General features: G+C 33.3%; 2 protein-coding genes across 6 annotated transcripts; one reads left to right on the forward strand and one right to left on the reverse strand.

The window, feature by feature from the left end:
- The first annotated feature begins 7,460 nt into the window (after positions 1-7,460).
- On the forward strand, positions 7,461-15,944 carry LOC18040393 (aminotransferase ALD1, chloroplastic). The gene is made up of 10 exons (XM_024184632.1): positions 7,461-7,531; positions 7,713-7,738; positions 7,865-7,932; positions 8,350-8,466; positions 9,567-9,629; positions 10,480-10,587; positions 10,756-10,806; positions 13,520-13,840; positions 14,318-14,524; positions 15,360-15,944. Exons 1-10 carry the CDS (start codon positions 7,461-7,463, stop codon positions 15,648-15,650), a joined length of 1,323 nt encoding a protein of 440 aa, XP_024040400.1. The 3' UTR covers positions 15,651-15,944.
- Positions 15,945-16,371: 427 nt separating this feature from the next.
- On the reverse strand, positions 16,372-18,710 carry LOC18040811 (F-box/kelch-repeat protein At1g22040). 5 transcript variants are annotated; one of them, XM_024184902.1, is made up of 3 exons: positions 18,621-18,699; positions 18,416-18,436; positions 16,372-18,016 (listed from the first exon to the last, which is right to left on the reverse strand). In XM_024184902.1, exon 3 carries the CDS (start codon positions 18,007-18,009, stop codon positions 16,585-16,587), a length of 1,425 nt encoding a protein of 474 aa, XP_024040670.1. In that variant the 5' UTR covers positions 18,010-18,016; positions 18,416-18,436; positions 18,621-18,699; the 3' UTR covers positions 16,372-16,584. The 5 variants fall into 5 exon arrangements, with proteins under 5 accessions (XP_024040670.1, XP_024040668.1, XP_024040671.1 ...); XM_024184900.1 differs by having other exon boundaries at positions 18,626-18,696; XM_024184903.1 differs by lacking the exon at positions 18,416-18,436 and having other exon boundaries at positions 18,621-18,710.
- Between the last annotated feature and the right edge of the window lie 1,351 nt (positions 18,711-20,061).

Raw genomic sequence — 20,061 nt, forward strand, 5'->3', positions numbered from 1 at the left:
AACCGGGGGGTGATAGAAATTAATCCTTCCGGGAATTTCCTTTTTCCGGGGGTTCCCCCCCCCCCCCCCCCCCCCAATGTTATTTTATCCCTAGGATCTCCATACATCACCTTTCCCCGAAGATCCTAAGGATCTTCATGTTACATTTTCCTAGGGATCCATGAAAAGGATTTCCCTTTTATGTCACCTTTCCTCAAAGATCCTAACAAGGGATCTCGAAATGTCACTTTTTTTCCGAGGGATCCTCAATGTAGCTTTTTTTTAGGGAATCTACACAAAGGGTCCTTCAAGAGCACCGTATTTTCCATGGGATTTCCTAACGCCACATTTTTCCTGAGGATCCCAAAGGACCCTCAACAGCACTTTTTCTTAAGAATCTGTGAAAAGATCTTCCAAATATCGTCTTTTTCTTGGGATCCATGAAAGAGACCCCTCTACAACACCCTTTCTCAAGGATCCTCCTAATGTTACATTTTCTTGGGATTTAAGATTCACCTAACATCACCATTTTATAGGGATCCCTTCTATGCCACCTTTCCTTGAGGGTCCACGTAAAAGATCCTTCCAACGCAGCCATTTTTAGGGAAACCTCGCAAGAGATCCTCTCTAACGTCACCTATCTCTTGAAGGAAGTAAGGGCACTAATAAAGGAAATTTGGGGGCTATTGTTGGTGGATAAATTTGGTTAGGACAATTTAAAAGTGCCATGTGGACTAACAGACAGAAAATAAAAGGACAACACTTGTTCTCAAATAGAATATTATTTTTTGCCTCATTCTTCACTAAAGAAGACTAGTAGGTATTGTTAATGGTTAAATTTAGGCTAATGATGGAAGAATACATGTCAATGATGAAAAAGATATCTAAAGGAAGCATCAAGTAGGTAGAATCCTTGGGCTGCAAAAAGGTCTTCGAGATCCACAAATGATCCTTAGAAAGAAACTCAATCTGAGGACTGAAAATAAGTTATAAAGGGAATAAAACAAAACGAGGAACATCGAAGTATGCCTAGGATACTCTTTTTGGTTCAGAAGTTGCTTCCTAGTTTACTAAGGTCAACTTCTTTTAATCAACTACTAAGACACTAAAGGACATGATAAAGTCCTTAATAAGGATCATCCAAGTTAAAGTAACCTTAAGAATCATTAATATGCGATCACTAACTGAGAAGGAGGGAATACAGACCTTATCTTGTGGTTTAAGCTTATCCCAACACTCTCCAGTTGTTATTGTACGAAATAATAGTCCGTAGGGGATAAATAGGCGTGTTGCCATCAAAAAAATCACAAGGTGCCTGACTCTCCTCCTAAATGTCAAGATAGACCAGAACGTGCCATCTAGATAGGAAGTACATAATTATTATGCAAAAAAAAAAGATACTTTAATGAAAAATTGCCACATGTCATACAAGAAAATTTCAAAGGGCTTTGAATATTTAAACTTTAATTAAAATTACACAAATGCCCCTACATAAGGAGGGCCACCACCAATCAGGTTCTATCATTGAGAGACGTAAGGGTGCCCTCAGTAGCGCTATTATACAAACTAAGCTTAAACCTAACTAAAAGGTCTGGCAAACTTCTTCCCTTTTAAATCTCTCTCTATCTAGTTTATATTCTTCATTCTCTAAAAAATAAAGGTCATTTACCTCTCTCACTTTTCCAAAAGCTCATTATCTATTTCAAACTTAGAGCTATTGCGACTTTATATTATACACCATATGGATCCCCATCTCTATTATTCATCTCTCCACAAAGAGATTGTCTTCCTCACCTTGCATTTGAATCTTCATCTTTTTAAGAGGCAACCACTACTCATCAGCTTCTCCATGGCAAATATAATCAAACTAGCCACATATTATCCTCCACACGTAAGAACTCCTCATAAGTATCAAGGAGAACGAATCAAAAGTTTCTCTCAAGGAACCAAAGAAGAAGAATAAGCACTAGAAACATTTTTTATGTTCTTTATCGCTTTTCATGTAATGGACCCATGTAATAATATATTTTACGCATTGGATGTGTAGTTGAGACGCTCCCCATAGACATAGGCCATAGGCCGAACCAAGTAAATCTTATGTGTTCTTTATATTTACCCTTTGTGTATGTTTTGTGCTCCTTCAAAAGTATCCTTAGAGCTTCCTGAGGCTGCTGCGAGCTCCATGAGGACTCCGTGAGCCTATTAAAAGATCCTTGGTCTCCCTGAGCCCCTCAAAGTCTTTCAAGCTTCCTTACCACACTTAACCTATTCGGGGACTTAACCTATTCGGGGCACCCTGACACCATCCTTGAATCAAACAAATCTCTATTGTCTTTCAGCCCGCACCACTAGGAAGAGCGAATAATTGGTCGAAACAATATTGTTTATTATTTATAGATTTATGGACTCAAGATTGTTGTTGTAGTACTAGTATATTACTATTATATTGTTTTTCACTGAATAAACAAAGTAAAATTGCTTGAACTAAATCAATCTAAACTATAAAACAAACCAAATAAAACTGAATTAATTTGGTTTGTTCCGTTTGATTTTAGTATTTGGTTTGTATTTTGTTCAAAAAATTATGAAAACAACAAGGAATAAGATAAGTAGAAGACAGTGATTTCAGTTGACAATATCTCCCATTTTTGAAAAAAAAAAGTCTTTTATATCACAAATGAGTGAATAAATGCAATTTTATTAATAAACAATTTTATTAAAAGTGGGACAAGGAAAAATTTATGGGTTCAAATTGCCTCACTTTTAAGTAACTTTCATATCGAAAATAGTCACAAATATGAAAAAAAAAATTATGAGAATAACTTAATTACAAAACATCCTTGAATCAAACAAATCTCTATTGTCTTTCAGCCCGCACCACTAGGAAGAGCGAATAATTGGTCGAAACAATATTGTTTATTATTTATAGATTTATGGACTCAAGATTGTTGTTGTAGTACTAGTATATTACTATTATATTGTTTTTCACTGAATAAACAAAGTAAAATTGCTTGAACTAAATCAATCTAAACTATAAAACGAACCAAATTAAACTGAATTAATTTGGTTTGTTCCGTTTGATTTTAGTGTTTGGTTTGTATTTTTTTCATAAAATTATGAAAACAACAATAAATAAAATAAATAGAAGATATAGTGATTTCAACTAACAATTTCTCCCATTTGTGAAAAAAAAAAGAAAATCATTTGTATAACATGTCAGTGAATAAGTGCAATTTTAGTAATAAAGAATTTTATTAAAAGTGGGACAAGGAAAATTTTATGGGTTCAAATTGCCTCACTTTTAAGTAACTTTCATATAAAAAATAATCACAAATAGAAAAAAAAAGTATGAGAATAACTTAATTACAAAAAAAAAATTGTGGGATAGACCCCGTCTTTCAATCTAAGTGATAGAACTATTGCGGGCGGCTCAAATTTGGCACCAATGGAGGTTAAATTAGCATGCATGGTTTGCTCAGTAAAAGTCCGCCCAAAGGCGGGATGCAGTAGCGTGGTGCGTTCAGCAGTGGGCCGCCTCGTACAATTAGTGAACCGTGGTGTGCTTAGCAAATGGATAGTCCAAATTAAAGCAATCTCAACCCGATTCTAGAAATCTCTACAACTCACTAGCACACGTAAATATCTAGATAATTCTATACGTATGTATTCTTGAACCTAGTGGATATTTAGGCAACTTGTGCGGAAAACTATAGACCTAAGCAAGCCCCTCTATAAATAAGGGAAGGCACCCGGCACTTTGCTCAACACCACACCATCCACCTAGTGACTCATGCATACTTTGTAAAGCTTTCTTGTATTCTTTTTTGCGAATAATAGAATTCTCTTTGACTATTTTACTCTCTCTTCTCTTTAATTTTCTTGCAAGTATCTTTACTTGGCTAATTTGGGAAGTTTGATAGGCTTACTTAACAATTTTTGTACTAAAGTTGTCTAAATATTGCACGGGCTGCTTAGTAATAAACTCATGCCGTGACACAATACTCTTCTAACAAGAAGTGTATAATTGGCAGAGCTAGCTAATTTTGACACAACAAGACGATCTAATACGAACATGACATTAATAAATAAATGAGTTTGGAGTCATCAAATTTAACATGATTATTAAATGAGCTTAGTTCAAGCCTATATAATTTTTTTTCATATTGAGTTAGGGTTCAAGTTTTTAACTCATTTACATGATTAATGATATGATTATTAAATACATAATTGATAGGAAAAATGACTCATTAAGATATGACCCTTTTGGCATCTAAAAAGAATTTCTAAGAATACTTTTAGAATTAAGTTATATAAAATTTTGAAAAAAAAAGACTAATTACCACTAATAGATAAAACCTAAATTGCCATATATACATCCAACTTTAATATATTAGAAGACAAAAAAAAACCATCTTTAATGTTTTGAAATATGTATTTTTTTATTATATTTCAGTGGCTTGTTTTTCGGTTAGATGATACAAATATTTGATTATTAAATGGACCGTGTTGGGTCCGTGCTTATTTTTTCGAGTTATGGTCTTAATATTTTAATACGATTATTAAATAGATCATATTTATTTCATCTTAAATTTGACATGATACAATTACAACTGATGGTCTATTTTGTTAGCTTTAATGGTTGGAATTCCAAGCTTGTATCGTTCGCACATAAACAATTCTTAAATAGAAAGAAAGGGCAAACTATTTTGCCTTTAGCTGAGTGGTCGATTGTGAGGGTAGCGATGCATTGTTGGGGCTAAATTCTTTTCTTAGTTATAGAAAATAATTACTAATGGGCTTTTGGTTCAGTAGGAGAATCCTTGCACTTACAATGTTGAGTGCAAGGGTTCGAGCCTCTATAAAAGTATTTATCAGGTTTATTTACAATCCTCCCTCAATTATCAAATAATTGAGTGGAGCCAGTCTATCCCTCACGAAATATAAGTGGAGTGGACAACCCTCGAATATTTGAGAGGGTGTGAAGAATTTGGGCAGCGCTTCAGAGGAGTACATGTCACGAAGAAAGTCTCAATTGTAGAATCTGTTTGTAAATATTAATTGTAATACCTATAGTCCTGTATAACAGTATTAAAAAAAAGTTACAGAAAATAACTGAGGGTAATATTTTCTCTTTCAAAATATGAGTAAAATATATGTCTTTTAAAAATGATAGAAAACATTAAATTATATATAATTTAATGTAAATTAATTTTAATAATTATTTGAGTGGAGTAGACTTTCTAAATATTAAAGAGAGTAAAATTTGATAAGCCTATATAAAACTTAACATAAACTAATTTCAGTTTAATTGGAAATATCATTATTTTTCGATGTAGAGTAATGTTATAAAATCTGAGCAATAGTCGTGAAATTTAAAAAAATTACTTAAAATAATTCATAATTAAATTTAAATGATTTGGGGAGAAAAAAAGCCAACTCTAACACTCTCCAATTCAATTGGAGTTTGGTCGAATCCAATGCAGAGTGCAGAGGTGTCCTCACTGCCCTGCAGGGAGTGTTGGTTAATGGCTAAGAATACGATCCATGCTCCATTAATTACAATGGTTTGACTGTTAGCTTGTAGATCTCTTTTGGGCACAAAGCTGGCGAACCCAGAGGTACCGTATACTTGCTAAGCATTCTGACGTTAGAATAAAATTATTTTTCATCTTATTTATTTTTTTCCCTCTAAACTTGCCTGCGTTGTATTATTTGTTCAAGGGCCGGCTTGGCTTATGCGTTAGGTGTTTATATCTTGTTATTTTTTTCTTGACTTTGACTGATTTTATTGTGTATACATGTATAATATATTCTTGTTCCTTTAACAATCACATTGCTTCTTTAAAAAAATAATTACTAGATATTCAGTCAACCTCCAAAATCTCTTGTGCTATGCTTCTGGTTTTCTGTCAAACAATAGTATTTATTTTCAGTGGCTGTCCTTTGAACTCAAGATCAACCAACAATTTTTTTTTTTATAAGGTTTGTCAAAATTTGGTACTAAAAACTAAATCTTGTTAACTTATTATTTCTGGGGTTGGCATTGTTTCTGATTAAGTTAGGAGTTTACTCGTATGTAATCTAGTTGATATTTGAAATAGTAAGTTTCTTCAGTCCGTTCATACCAGGAAAGTCATTTTCAATGCAGTTTCTTTCTTTCCAGCATTTTTTTTTTCTGTTGAACATCAATTCTATGTCGAATGTGCTGTATTACTTTATTTAAAGGTCAAGGTAGCTAGGTGTTTCTTTTTCCACTGATACTGGGCATGCTGAGGCCGGAGGTTCTTTGAAATCTTATTGACATGTTTTAGTCAAAAGACTCAAAACTGACATTGGTTTAGTCAATATTGGAAATTTCTGGTAGATTACATTTAGATGTTCGGAAGATTCTTGGTAATTAAGAAAATGAGAATGTTTCTTTTAGGAAACTTTGGCATGTCTCTAGCTAGAAGAAATATTTAAAAGATTTGAAGATTCAAAATTTTTAAAATCAATGTATGTTTTTGCAAGTGGAGGTTGGTTAGAATATTTTTGATCTCTTGTAATAGTGGAAGTAGGTATGTGCTTACAATCTACTGGTCGTGCACTTAGTCAGAAGTTTCTTTCACATGCATTTGTTTGATGAAAGAACTGACTGACCCACATGTTCACGTAACAATTCCAATTAATTCTTTTTCTAGCCTAGATTGTGTTTCTTAATATGACTTTGTAGATTGAGGTTACTCTTAAGGTTACACTGGCATCAACAGGCCTTCCGGTCTTAAAATCAATAGATTGAGGTTACCCTTAAGGTTGCACTGAATATTGTTACAGCATTGTAATTGTGAGTGAACTTTATCTTTCTTCATTTTGAAAGTGGTACACTGCCCGTATTTGTGCATATTGTGTTCATGACCTGGCATAGGTTATAGAATGTCCAAATCCAGAGGTAACTGGTTACAGGAGCTTTCTTGGTCGAAAGACAAGAAAATGTACCTTATGTTGAAATGTTTTTGATTGAGCGGATGCTTTTCTTCCCTTTCCAAAGGACTTTTGGACTTTAGAGGATTTGTAGTAGTTTTAAACAGAGATTTAATCAATTTCCATGCACTTCCGAAGTCAAGAGAATATCACAAAAGGAAGCAGTTAGGTGGACACATGGAAAATACATTTGTCTTTGTTGTTAATTTACAATTAAAGGATGAAATGGATTCATTAGTCCAACTACAATAGTCGAGAAATGAATTGGCTCCGACATGTGGTGTGAACAGATCAAAACTCACATGTGTTTGCTTCCAAGGACTAACTACTGCAGAAAAATTTCATGGATCACTTCCTTAACATCTAAAAAATCTAAGTTGAGAGTGACTTCTGTTTGAACTGTGGTAGGCGTCTATATATTTCTCGATGTTGCTGTGTAGTGTCCTTGCTACTACTCATCTCGCATTGAAAGAGTACCTGACATAAGTTTGTCTTTGGGGAAAAAAAAATCATTACAAAAAATGAACAAATTATTAACATTTAATTCTCTGTCCTATAGAACTTCCTTGCAGCCTAGGATGGTCCAGCCCAGGTACTGCTATGATTTCAATGCTATGATGCATGCATTCTTACTTACTGATATAGGAAGATTTTAGGATTTTAATTGTTTTAGGACTTTAATATTTACTCTCCTTTGTTTCCTGCAAAAATGATTGTTTTTGATATTATTCCACTAATTTCTTTTTGTTATTTTGCTGCTCTTTGTTACACAGTTTGACAGTCCGGAAGGAGGGGGTTGGTATGTGCATACATCAATCATCCCTTGTTCAAGCCATTTTTTTTTCTATACTCCTTTTTCTCATTCTAGCTGCTTTATGCTTTAGCTACAATCTTTTTCTCCCATAACCTAATTGTGGAATGATAGGTCGTTGCACGAAGGTTCACCGAAACATCAATTTGGAGAAGCTGCGTAATGGCTATCTGTTTACAGAGGTGCTGTCTGTAAACCTACTATAACTTTTTTTTTCTTTTTTTAAGTTTGAATACAAATTTCACTCATGTTCATGATTTTTGATTTTCTCTTTTCCCTCCCTTAGGTGCATAGCAGGATCCTCAAAGATTTTTCTAATTCCTTAAGTTTTTCCTGTTAAATAGATGATGAGTAGGCAATTGTGGTTTCTCCAGGTTTCACAATGAGTAGTTTTGGTTGATTGAAACATGCTAATCTTCTCTGATCATATCAATTCATAAAGCACTAGATCTTCTGCCTCCTTGGCTGAACCTCTGTTTGGTCTTTAATTAACTATTAATTCTGTTAGTTGGTTTATCTTATTATTCTGTTACCTCTGAACTGATGTCTTGGTTTATTATGCCTTTTCTTCACTAAACAATAATGGATGCTTGAATTAGATTGCTCGGCGTGAACTTCAACACCTTGAGAAGTATCCCAATGCAAAGGTCATAAGCCTTGGGATAGGTGATACTACACAGCCTATACCAGACAACATTTCTATGAGCATGGCTAATGTAAGTTTTGCATACTGAACTTTTTTTGTCTTACTATCTTATCTCTCTGCTTATTTTAAGATCAGTATTCAGCTCAAAGCTCATTAAGATCCCAAATCAGCCTTAGTTAAAGTCAGATGGGCATATATTTTACAGTCAAGTTCTGATAAAATATTTTCTTACTTTAGAATTGATGATTTAATTGGATAGCTTGCCTAGTTTTATCCCTGTATTTTCTTTAACCTTTATGTCACCAAGTCACTATCATTGAGACAAAGCTTGGAATGAGGTTATTCAAAGCCATATTGAGAATAAAGGGAAAATAGGTCTGGTAAACAGTGATAACATATAGATTATGTTTTATATTAGTTTGCTTAATTGAGAAGCTGGAGAATTACCTAGTGAAAGAAGACTATTGTACACAGGCAGGTTTTCCAGGAATTATTCTTCCCATATTGAGTGCCCCCAAAGGGGCAGCCCAGTTGATTAAGGGCTTGTGATCCAGTGCTTTGCTGTATCGAAGTCTCAGGTTTGATCCTTCTGGTGAGCTTAAAATTCCACCCTTTGTTGTCTCATGGGTCATAGGGTTAGAGTGCCTGACTGACCCCCAGTTTAGGGCCTGGCATGCGCGGACCCATCGTCCAAGTTAGTGCAGGAGAGAGTCTGGGTTGTCACAAAAAAAAAAAAAATCATCCATATTGAGCAAGTAATTTATATATGTAGTAAATCAACATGATAAAATATAATGGTCCCTGCCATTTTCCAATAAAGTTGGTACCATCCTCCTTTAAATTGTCATACATACAAGGATAGACAAACTTGGGGGGCGGGGCGGGGGGGGGGGGGGGGGAGAATCTTACTTGTCTACATGTAAAATGGAGAAAAAATAGTATAATAAAATACTCATACACAAGTTCATGCAAGAGTATAATGTAGAAAATCATTGAATGCAATGAAAATTCGTATTTTTCTTTTCCTTTTTTTCTGTTGTACAATAGTTCTATTCCTTGGATGGCAATGTAGGAGGCAATGACTTTTGGCATCCACTTTTGTGTTACAAGGGACAATTATTGCTTGAGTTTTGTTGAAAGATAATTGTTCACTAGTCTTTTGTTGTGCAGTATGCTCGTGCCCTTGCAACAGCCGAAGGTTACAGAGGATATGGAGCTGAACAAGGGAACAAGGTATCCAGAAAGCCTGTTTTGGCAGTTTCATGTTGTTTGTCAGTTCAACAAGCATGTATCTAGCATTTATAGTACTGGACTTCATTTCTTGAAATCATATTGATGCAAAATACAATTTTAATTATGGTTAGGATTTATTCTGTATCAGAGCTTAGTAGAATTACTTTTCAGAGTTCAAGTGGGGTTACTCAACTGTGTTGGTTTGGAATAACTTAATTCTGTTAGTCAATTAGTTTTGGCTGACTGCTGTTTATGACAACCGTTATAAGTAAACATTTTACATTATTTTCAAAAGAGGCTTGATTAGTGATAGTAGATTTTTTCTACAACTCTCACAAAAAGGTAATTCAATCCCCTTCCTCTCTGTTCTTCTCACCTCTCTAGTTCTTTTCTACTCCTCAACCCGAATTTCTGCTCTTTATTCTTTCCTCACTTCTACAGTCTTCCCTCCTATTGTACATCACGGAATCATCTTTGTTAAAACATTTCAAGTATTGTGGATTTGCAGCAACAGTAGTCCCTTATATGCTATCCTATTTGTTTTCAATTATGTTTGCCAGGCTGATGAATTCAGCTGGTAAGTCAACTCAATGAGTGTTTTCTGTTGAAATGGTTATATTACCAGGACCTATAAAAGTTTCACTTTTTAATTTTAGAAACTTGATGCTGCAAATTTCTGCATTTCTGCAGAAATAGATCAGCCTTTAGATATACCGATTTGCATGATAATTCAGTTTTGATTAAGTTTTGTTTCCTGACTCTCTTTATATGTATCATATTTCAACTGAGACAATGTTTTTATCGTGTATCAGATATATTCTGTGGTATTTTAATTTCTGGTTGTGAATAGCAGGAATTACGGAAAGCAATAGCAGAAACATACTATAAAGATGTACTAGTGAAAGAAAGTGAAGTTTTTGTATCAGATGGATCACAGTGTGATATTGCTCGCCTTCTGGTATTCAATTATTCCAAGTTTAATACATATTATGTATAATTTTTATTTTTTCCAGTTGCAGTTGGTTTTACAAAATCCGGCTTAAATTTTTCAAAAAGTCTAGAAAAAAATATTTCATCTTAGTTTACTGCAAAAAGCTTGAATGTTGATTACTTTCCGTATATGCAGCTGGTTTTAGGTTCCAATGTAACAGTAGCTGCTCAAGATCCATCATTTCCAGTAGTATTCTTCTCTTCACCTTAGTCTTATATATGTGTATGGGTATGGGTATTTAAAACGTGCGTACATATATAATCTCTATTTATATGCTTTTCATGTACTTTTCATGGTCGTAGTTAAGTAAAGGATGTCTAATATCCTAACAGCTCAGATTATTGAATTAGAGATGCCTGACCTTAACTGTTCAGAGACTTCTATCTTCTTTTCTTTAGTTCTTAATGCTTTATGCTTGCCTTTGATTTTGGTTATACAGGAAGTAGAGATCTGTTGAAAACAATTCATTAAGCTCCAAAATCTTAGTAACCTACTTTCTGGCAAATAGTTGTTTGGTCCTAAAGCCATAGGAATTTGGGCATTATTCATGAATCAAATGTTTTGATGCAACTTACTTCGTTCTCATTGGTAGTATTGTTAGGGTATACCAAATTTAAAACCTTACTAATGATATAAACAACTAATATAGAGCAAGTAATGATCGATTTCACGGAGACAATGCTAGTTTTATTTATTATCAACTCTAAAACAAGGACTTAAAATAATGATAATAATAATAATAAAAACTAAAAATATAAATTAATCTAACTAAAGAAAATGCCAACTATAAATAAAAGGGGTTTTATGAATTTTTAACTAAATGACAAGAAATAAAGAAACTAAAGCTACGAAGATAATAATTTAATAGAAACGCTAATTAAAGGAAAAAGAAATAATAATAATGACAACTTTGGTCAAAGGATCATTCGCCACCACCAAACATGCACATAATCAATATATCAATTCTATCATCAATTTCCATTAAAACTATCAACCTTAGACAACAATAAGCTCCGTTAATCTCTATCTTTCCTTAATATGTTGTTAGGTAAAACAAGTTCTTCACCTAATCTCTAACCATTAAATAATTTAAAACAAGATCTCTAAATTTAAGATAATGGAAGCATTAAGTAGAGAAAGATCTTAGGTTGATCAAGGTAATAAAAACACAAGTTTAGATTTTTTAGCCTAGGTTACGTTCTCCAATTGTAATCACTGATTCCAATCTGCTATTAATGATTAAAATCTCATGACAATAACGGATCAAGTGTTTCAATCTAGCAGTAAAACTATTCAAATCCTATCTAATTAGCCACTCAAAGAAGATGAGTAAAATTATAAACATTAATTATAAAAGAATATAAACAATTTCAATTAAATAAATTGAATGATGGAAATTAAATATTAATTATAAATCATGTTTAGGGTTTTAAATTCACCCTCAACCAAATAGAAAATCTAGCCTAATATAATTGAATTGAGAATAAAAGAGTTGACAAAACTAGTCATGGAGATTAATCGAAGCGGCCAGCTGTGGTTTGTCTATATTTGGCCGAATAGCTCTTGCTCACTTGTCTTCCGCCAACTCCTCTTCCTATTTTCTCTATAAAAATTAAGATAAAAATTTAACATAATAAAATATAATTTAACAAAATAACTAAATTAAGAACTAACTAAAATAATTAGAATATTTAAGACCAAAACAAGAAAAAGATGGAGAAATTAATAATAAAATATAGAGAAAATATGCACTTATCACTCATTCTTCTAGCAAGTAATAAGTATTTTTTGTTGTGTGGGAAAGGCCAATGGAACCCTTTAAATGAGAGGTTTACACGTGGGACAAACTAAAATAAACTAGCATAAAATCTAGCATATTGATATTAGATTTATTTGAAGAGAATTAAGGGAGTCCACAACACTTAGAGCTTGAGACTATGCCCTGAATGACTCAAACTCTTCACCATTTCTAGTTTTCACTATAAGCAAATTGATAAACAATTTTGCTCTTTTGGTTTCCTCAAACTACAGAAACAAATCAACAAACAATTTTCCTCTTTTAGTTTCCTAAAGCTACCTCGCTTTTAGATATCTTTATAGATCAAGAGAATCTCATAAATGAATGCCAGTTCTTTTAAATTCTCTCTCCCTCTCTCTGTTTCCTTTGTGTTATTTTTCCTTGCAAAAGTGAATCTACTTCTACTTTCTTGGTTGTTTATTTAAGAAACCTTGTAATATTTCAAGTGTGCAAACCCACGATGATTTTGTCTTTGGAACAGAACCATGAAATATTTCTAGAACATACAGAAGGAAAATTCCAATATACTTCTAGATCATAAAGAAGGAAAAAGGAATCCCAGTTTTTCAGAGACATCTTAAATATATAAACACAAATTTTCTCTTATTGTTTCCTCAAAGTAAACTAAACTTTTAAATGCCCTTACTGATAAGGAGAATGGCATAAATGAATACCAGTTATTTTAAATTACCTCTCTCTCTTTCCTCTTTTTTGTTTTGTTTTATTTTCTTTATTCTTTTTCTCTCTCTGTCTTTTCTTTCCATAAGTGATTTTAGTTCTACTTTTTTGGTTGCGTAATTAAGAAACCTTGTAAGATTGGAACCCAATTCTGATATGCTTCTAGAACACACAGAAGAAAAAGGGAATCCAATCTTTTGGAGACATCCTTGATATTTAAATGTGTTTCTTCCTACATTTTCTTCCGTTCTATATCCCTTTTGACATGATTTGGTAGATTTGTTTATTCTTTGGCAGAATATTAACTCACAATACGAGCTAGATATGATCACCTAAGCCACATGGTTATTTGTTTCACTGGTTTGTATTTATACCCTGGTCATGGCACTGAGGTTTTTGATGATGAAGATTTGCTTCTGACAGGCTTATATAGACTCGAGTGTTATAGTCGGTCAGGCTGGTGATTTAGAAGATGAAGTTGGGAAGTACTGTAATATTGAATATTTGGAATGCGGACCAGGAAATAATTTCTTTCCTGACTTAAAAGGCACTAGCAGAACAGACATAATCTTCTTTTGCTCTCCAAATAATCCGACTGGTCATGCAGCAACCCAAAACCAATTAGAGCAACTTGTGGAGTTTGCAAGGAACAATGGATCGATTATTATTTTTGACTCCGCATATGCAGCTTATGTTACAGATGGTTGTCCAAGATCTATCTACGAAATTCCTGGTGCCAGAGAGGTAAATTCCATTGTATGCCATCTGGCTAAGTAGTTCCGGATTTTGACCACTGTGTTAGATGTTCATATCCAGTATTGTGTTTGTCTTTGTGATATCAGAAGCTATCCATCTGCCATTTTATAAAGATAAACACATTGATCTTATTGTCTTTGTCTTTGTCATATCAGAATCAATCCATGTGCCATTTTTTAAAGGTAAACACATTGATCTCTTTCACCTTTGGGTGAGGTGAAATCTAGAAAACATGAACGTGCACAATTATGATACCTTTAGTCCAGCTCAGCCACCCACCATAATTATCAAGTAGGTAACTTGCTTTTGGCTGGTTGTAATTTGAGACATATGCCCTATTGATTATCATCTGCTTGGACGAGTCATCAATTGCATGCTCAGCATTGAATAGTATGCAGAAAAATGCTTTCTTCTCCGTTATAACTTTAATAATTCTCCATTATAACTTTAATTTTTATCATTCAGGTTGCAATCGAAATTTCATCTTTCTCCAAATTTTCTGGGTTTACAGGCGTGCGTCTTGGTTGGACAGTAGTTCCTGAAGAACTCTTATTTTCAAGTGGGTTCCCTGTCATAAATGACTTCAATCGCATTATATGTACTTGCTTTAATGGAGCATCGAATATAGCACAGGCTGGTGGTTTAGCATGTCTTTCTTCGGAGGGTTTGGAGGTAAGTTTAAATATGGGAACGCACTGCAAAATCAAATTAGTTTTAGCTGTTGTCTTTAACTTGTCATTGCATTAGTGTTCGATATGTATATGCATGCACATACAATGCACTTATGTTTGTGCTCGTGGTTAGTGCTAGGCCTGTGACCAATCTGCATCATTTGTCCCTGCTGTCTACTTTAGCTTATCCTAGTTCATTTTTTTGAAGCCACAGTGCAGCTTCTCTGGTAAGAAGCAGCTTTTCAGCTCCTAGATTTGGGCTTCAATGGGTACTTGAGTGTTTATTATTTTTTTCCAAAAAAAAGAATTCGTAGCTCATTTTTTAAATTTGGAGGGCCAATTTATAGTTTGTTATGTTGAAGTTGTAGAGCTATCCACAATATTACTACCTTCATCCACTACCTTAAGACTGTCAGTAGAAAATTGTCGACTGGAAATTTTCTGGATTTATTTCTATGGGTATTAATGGAAGAAGTGCAGAATAGATACTCTCTTCAGTTAGCTTCTTGAAGCAGGAAGCAATAATATATCTTTACAAACTTGTAATTTGCTTTTCTGTTGTCCTTGACGAAAAAATTCCTTGGAATGAAAGTGTCCTAGTAGTTACGGACAGCATCAAGTTTTTCTTCCTCAAGCTACATCAGTAATCTATAGAATTGTTTAAAGCAAGCAAAAGAATTACTTTAAATGATTGCCAAGCCATGGTCGGAAAACATAAATAATTGGAATTCTAGAATTTTGACACGTGTTTGATTAAATCTAACCCTTGATAATTTTGTACTTTGACTTATGACAAGAAGGATGAATAGTATATTCATTGTTTGAAATTTTCTCAGGCTGTACATTCGGTGGTTGACTACTACAAGGAGAACACAAAGATACTGATTGACACTCTTGCTTCCCTCGGTATAAAGGTCTATGGGGGCATAAATGCCCCCTACGTATGGGCACATTTTCCGGGTAGGAAATCTTGGGATGTATTTGCTGAGATTCTTGAGAAAACTCATATAACAACTGTTCCAGGTTCTGGATTTGGTCCAGGTGGTGAAGAATACATAAGAATTAGTGGTTTTGGGCATCGGGAAAGCATCCTCGAAGCCTCGAGGAGGCTGGAAGCCCTTTTCTGATAGTTGTAATAACCTTTACGGTTCCTTTCACATCTATCTTTATGTATTATGGAATAAAGCCAAGTGTCATGGCCTGATCAGGATCTTGAAGTACTGCAGTATGTTTGTGATGTAAGACAATGTAGCCAGTTACATGTGTTTGGATGTTGCTACTAGCCCGTTTGAGAACCTTTTATGCTGTTTGAGACATATGAATCAGTTTTTTAAGTCATCTTCGAGAATGTATTACCCATTTTATTTTAAAACAGTGTTGCTGATACTTTCTACTGCTAAAATAATCCATCATGTTCTAAAGTTGAGTTGTTTGGAAGACTGAAGATCTGATGTAATTTTAGTCTTGCTGTTGCAGTTGTCTTCTCATTGAAGTAGCAAAGTAAAAGTATAGCAGACTGACAGTTTACCATGATCTTACATTTTCAAGTGCTAATTTAGTGTTCTTCATAGAAAAAACAGGCTTTCTTACAGCGTTCATTCCTTTATTTGAAAAAGACTCTTATCTATTTTGGAGAAAAATATATATAAATAAGAAAAACATACTTAACTATTACATCAATGATGTCACAGTCACTTCGGAGAAAACTCACTTTTTTTAAAAAGAGAAGGTAAGGGGGGTTGGGCAAGCTCAAATACAATTTTTATCCCCCTTACTACTCCCAAGAATCGAACTCGAGTTTTGGTAGAGGCTACAGTTGCACTGCACTTCGGAGAACACTCACTTGGATATCCCCAACTGCCGGGACTAATTCTCTATTCTATACAAAAATAAAAGGAAAACTCGTCTGCCATAGATCATAAGTTAATTGCCAATTCTAAGGTCAAAGATTTGACCGCAGAAGCAATCAGAACAAACTATGATATCAAACTCTTCTATTATTGACTCTAGAGAAAGGGGAAAAGGAAAAAAAGAAAATTGAAAGGGTGCAACCCAGTAGCATCAAAGATTAATTGTTTGACAGCTAACCAGCTCAGCGGATCCAGCATTCCTTATGGCAATCATCTTCCATGTATCTGTTTCTGATCCTGAAGCTGGTTCATTTATGCAGTCATGGAATGAAGATGATGAAGCAGACGGCATGGAAGCAAAATGATTTTTCACATCAGCCTGCAAGACTGCTATGTTGTGATTAGCATCATTGGTTATCACATGAAGCTTTCCAAGTAAACCAGCAAGTAGATATGGTGACTCTGAATCAGTAAAGTTTGGTAAGGGTACATCCCCAACCACAACTTTCCAAGTATCGTCATGATAATCATACACCTTGATCTTTGCACTATCAAGTGCACCAGAGGGATCTAGTGCGTACAGCTCACCTTCAACTGTGATGCTCAATTTTGTTCCAGCCTGTCTCACCGGCCAACCCTCACCCATCCCAACTGGCATTTCAACCCATGAATTTACATCTGGATCATAAACCTCTCCTCCAACATCAACAAAAAAAGGCCAGAAGTATAAACTCTGAGGTACAAATAACCTTCCTCTATATGATGTCATTCCAGTGGCAATGGGCTTAAGTAAATCAGCCAAAAATGCCGTTGGTAGCACCTGAGCTTTTGAGAAAGGCATACTCAGTATCTCCGACCATAGACCTGTACGAGGATCAAAAACTTCAGCAGATTGAAGAGGGGTCAGTCCACCAGGACCTCTGGTAACCCCTCCAACAGCATAGAGCTTGTTGTTTAAGATGCCAATCTTAGAATAGGCTCTACCAACTGACATGGAACTCACTTCACTCCAAGCATTTAGAACAGGATCATACCGCCACACATTTCTCATGGCTAAGGCTCTAGAAAATCCCCCCAACACATAGAGGCAACCATCAACTGCCCCAATGGAACAGCCACAAAATCCCATTCGATCCAAAGCATCCTTCTTCCCAAGCCAGCCCCTTATGAGATCAGCTATTTTAATAGTTGATCCCAATACATTCCACATCCGGATTGCCGCCGAACCTCTCCTCAATTCATCTTCAAAGATAATGCTAGGCATTGGTGGCAACCTTTGCCATCTTCCGGCCAAGGGATCCAAAGCATGCCAAGAAAGCTTGTCGTCTTCAACCTTTGTTAATATATAAAGCCATTCTTCAGTTGTTCCAAGTTCTTTTCTGAAACTGAAAAGCTCAGAACTTGTAATGGCAGCTTTCCAAGCCCTGGACACTAATTTTACATTCAAGTAGTAAATTCTAGGTATTCGAGCAAGAATCTGAAGCGATATCTCATCAGGAAGACTTGGAATCAATCGTGGACTTTCGTCAAAAAAGCTAGACAACAACCTCTGCCTCTTGCAAGTTTCATACTGCAAAGCCTCAGAAGGTTTAGTTGCTCCAACCCTTGAAGTATTTCGGCTTAATAAAGAACCCATCAAAATCCTTCAAAAAGCAACAAATATCAATCCAGCTTTTTGTATTAATCTGTTTGAAGCCACTGCTTACAAGAAGGTATCAGTAATTATCATATCAATCTCACAATTTAATACCAATGCATTTCATAGGTAGCTACTAAACGAGTTATTTATCAAACAGTTCAATAATCTCGTCTAATTTCAGAAAATCAAAATAAATCTCTTGTCTAATTTCAGAAAATCAAAATAACAACAGAGTGAAGATGAAGCTTAAGTTTCAGTTTTAGTTTCTTGGCAACCAAACAGAAATCCTAATGAAAAAATTCATCAATTCAAGAATAAAACAAGAGCAATTTAACATTAGCATCGAAAACAAAAATACCGAAAAAATTCCGACCACATAAGATGACAAAAATTGGAAACTTACGAGTGCGAATTGCAACTGGAGCTGAAAGGAAAACCCCAAAAAGTTAATAAAAAAAGAAAAAAAAAAGGGAAACTGAAACTGATGCAAGAGACAAAGATACCAAAGATCATTCAATTCTCCCCAAAGTAATAATAACAATAACATTGTTTTTTCTTTTTAATTTTATTTATTTAATTATTATTATTATTAAAACTGCATACGTTACCTTACCACATCAGCAAGCCCAGGTCAGGCTGCCACGGAATTCACGGAAACAATTTTAATTCCCTTATTTTGTACCATTTTTCAATTTATGTAGTTTACTTGACAATATACTATAGGGTCCGATAATAGATTCAGAAGACTTCAGCTAGACTTTGGAAAATTGAAAATTGAACATTTGCACGCTGTCTTGCGCCTCTACTTAAAAAAATTTTATAATAAAATTTAACTATACTTTAAAACAAATTAACCATTTGCCACTACTCAAACTCAATTTGAGGATGTGAGTTCAAGTCGACGTGAGGTTTATTTAATTTTTTATTTTAAATATTTAGATTAAGATAGATATTTTTATTATTTATATTATAGTGGAATTTGGAGAAGTGGAAATTCTGGGATAGAGAATTTAAAGTGGGAGTGAGATATATTTTTTACTTATACTGAAATGGAAGTATGGAATAAGAATTAAAATTTTATTTATGAGTTTACTTTATTTTGGATTAAGAGTAAATTATTTTAAATTATAATTTTACTTTTATTAGAATAATTATGGTCCTTAATTATAAAGTGAATAAAAAAATATATAAAACAAACTAGTATTTTACTATTAATTTTAATTATATAAATTCATAATAATTATTAATTATGTAAATCATAATTTTTTATTAATTTTAATTTCAAGTATGTAAATTAAAAATTATTGATAAGAACGAGACAAATGAAATATTATTTTAATAATATAGTAGAAAATTAATATTTTCTTAAAATAAATTAAGAAAATTAATATTTTCTTAAAATAAATTATTTATTATTATTAATTATAAATATTAAATAAATATAATACTATTAAAATTAAAATAAATATAACAATTTTATATTTTCAAATAAAGATATTATATAATAATATATTAATTCTCTATAAATACAATAATATTATTGTTAAGTAATTTTAATTTAGAATTAATGTTAATTATTATTTTTAACAAATATAATATTATTAAATAATTATAAAATTTTATTTAAATAAATATAATCTTATTATTTTAAAAATAAATCTAACATTATTTTATTTTAATAAATATTTAATAAATGAAAGTTAAAAAACGAATAGATGGGGTGGGCAGTGGCGGAACAACAATTGGACTAGAAAAATTATTTAAGACCCTTGTGTTTTTATTAATTTATATAAAGATAGCATTTTTATTTTTTTTCATATATGTCCCTATTTCAGATGCCCTTATGTTTTCATCAATTTCATGTAACAACAGAGTTTTTTTATTTTATTTTCAAATATATCCCTAGTTGAGTTATATTTTTGTTCAATTAAAATAAATGACTTATTTTATAAAATGATTAAATTATATATTTATTGAATAGATTGAAAACATTAGGAGTTTAAAATGTTATTACTGCTTTAATTTGTTTTTAAAAATTTTAATTGAAAA

The sequence above is a fragment of the Citrus clementina genome, unplaced genomic scaffold (genome assembly GCF_000493195.1).
Source record: "Citrus clementina cultivar Clemenules unplaced genomic scaffold, Citrus_clementina_v1.0 scaffold_5, whole genome shotgun sequence".
NCBI classification, from domain to species: domain Eukaryota; kingdom Viridiplantae; phylum Streptophyta; class Magnoliopsida; order Sapindales; family Rutaceae; genus Citrus; species Citrus x clementina.

Excerpts from the sequence above, each read along its gene's own strand:
- LOC18040393 (XM_024184632.1), top strand. The coding sequence starts at position 7,461 with ATGAACAAATTATTAACATTTAATTCTCTGTCCTATAGAACTTCCTTG. Across the intron at positions 7,933-8,349 it reads ATGGCTATCTGTTTACAGAG|ATTGCTCGGCGTGAACTTCA; the intron begins GTGCTGTCTGTA and ends TGCTTGAATTAG. Across the intron at positions 10,807-13,519 it reads CTCAAGATCCATCATTTCCA|GCTTATATAGACTCGAGTGT; the intron begins GTAGTATTCTTC and ends TGCTTCTGACAG.
- LOC18040811 (XM_006432411.2), bottom strand. The coding sequence starts at position 18,525 with ATGATCTTTGGTATCTTTGTCTCTTGCATCAGTTTCAGTTTCCCTTTT. Across the intron at positions 18,017-18,415 it reads TCCAGTTGCAATTCGCACTC|GATTTTGATGGGTTCTTTAT; the intron begins GTAAGTTTCCAA and ends TGCTTTTTGAAG.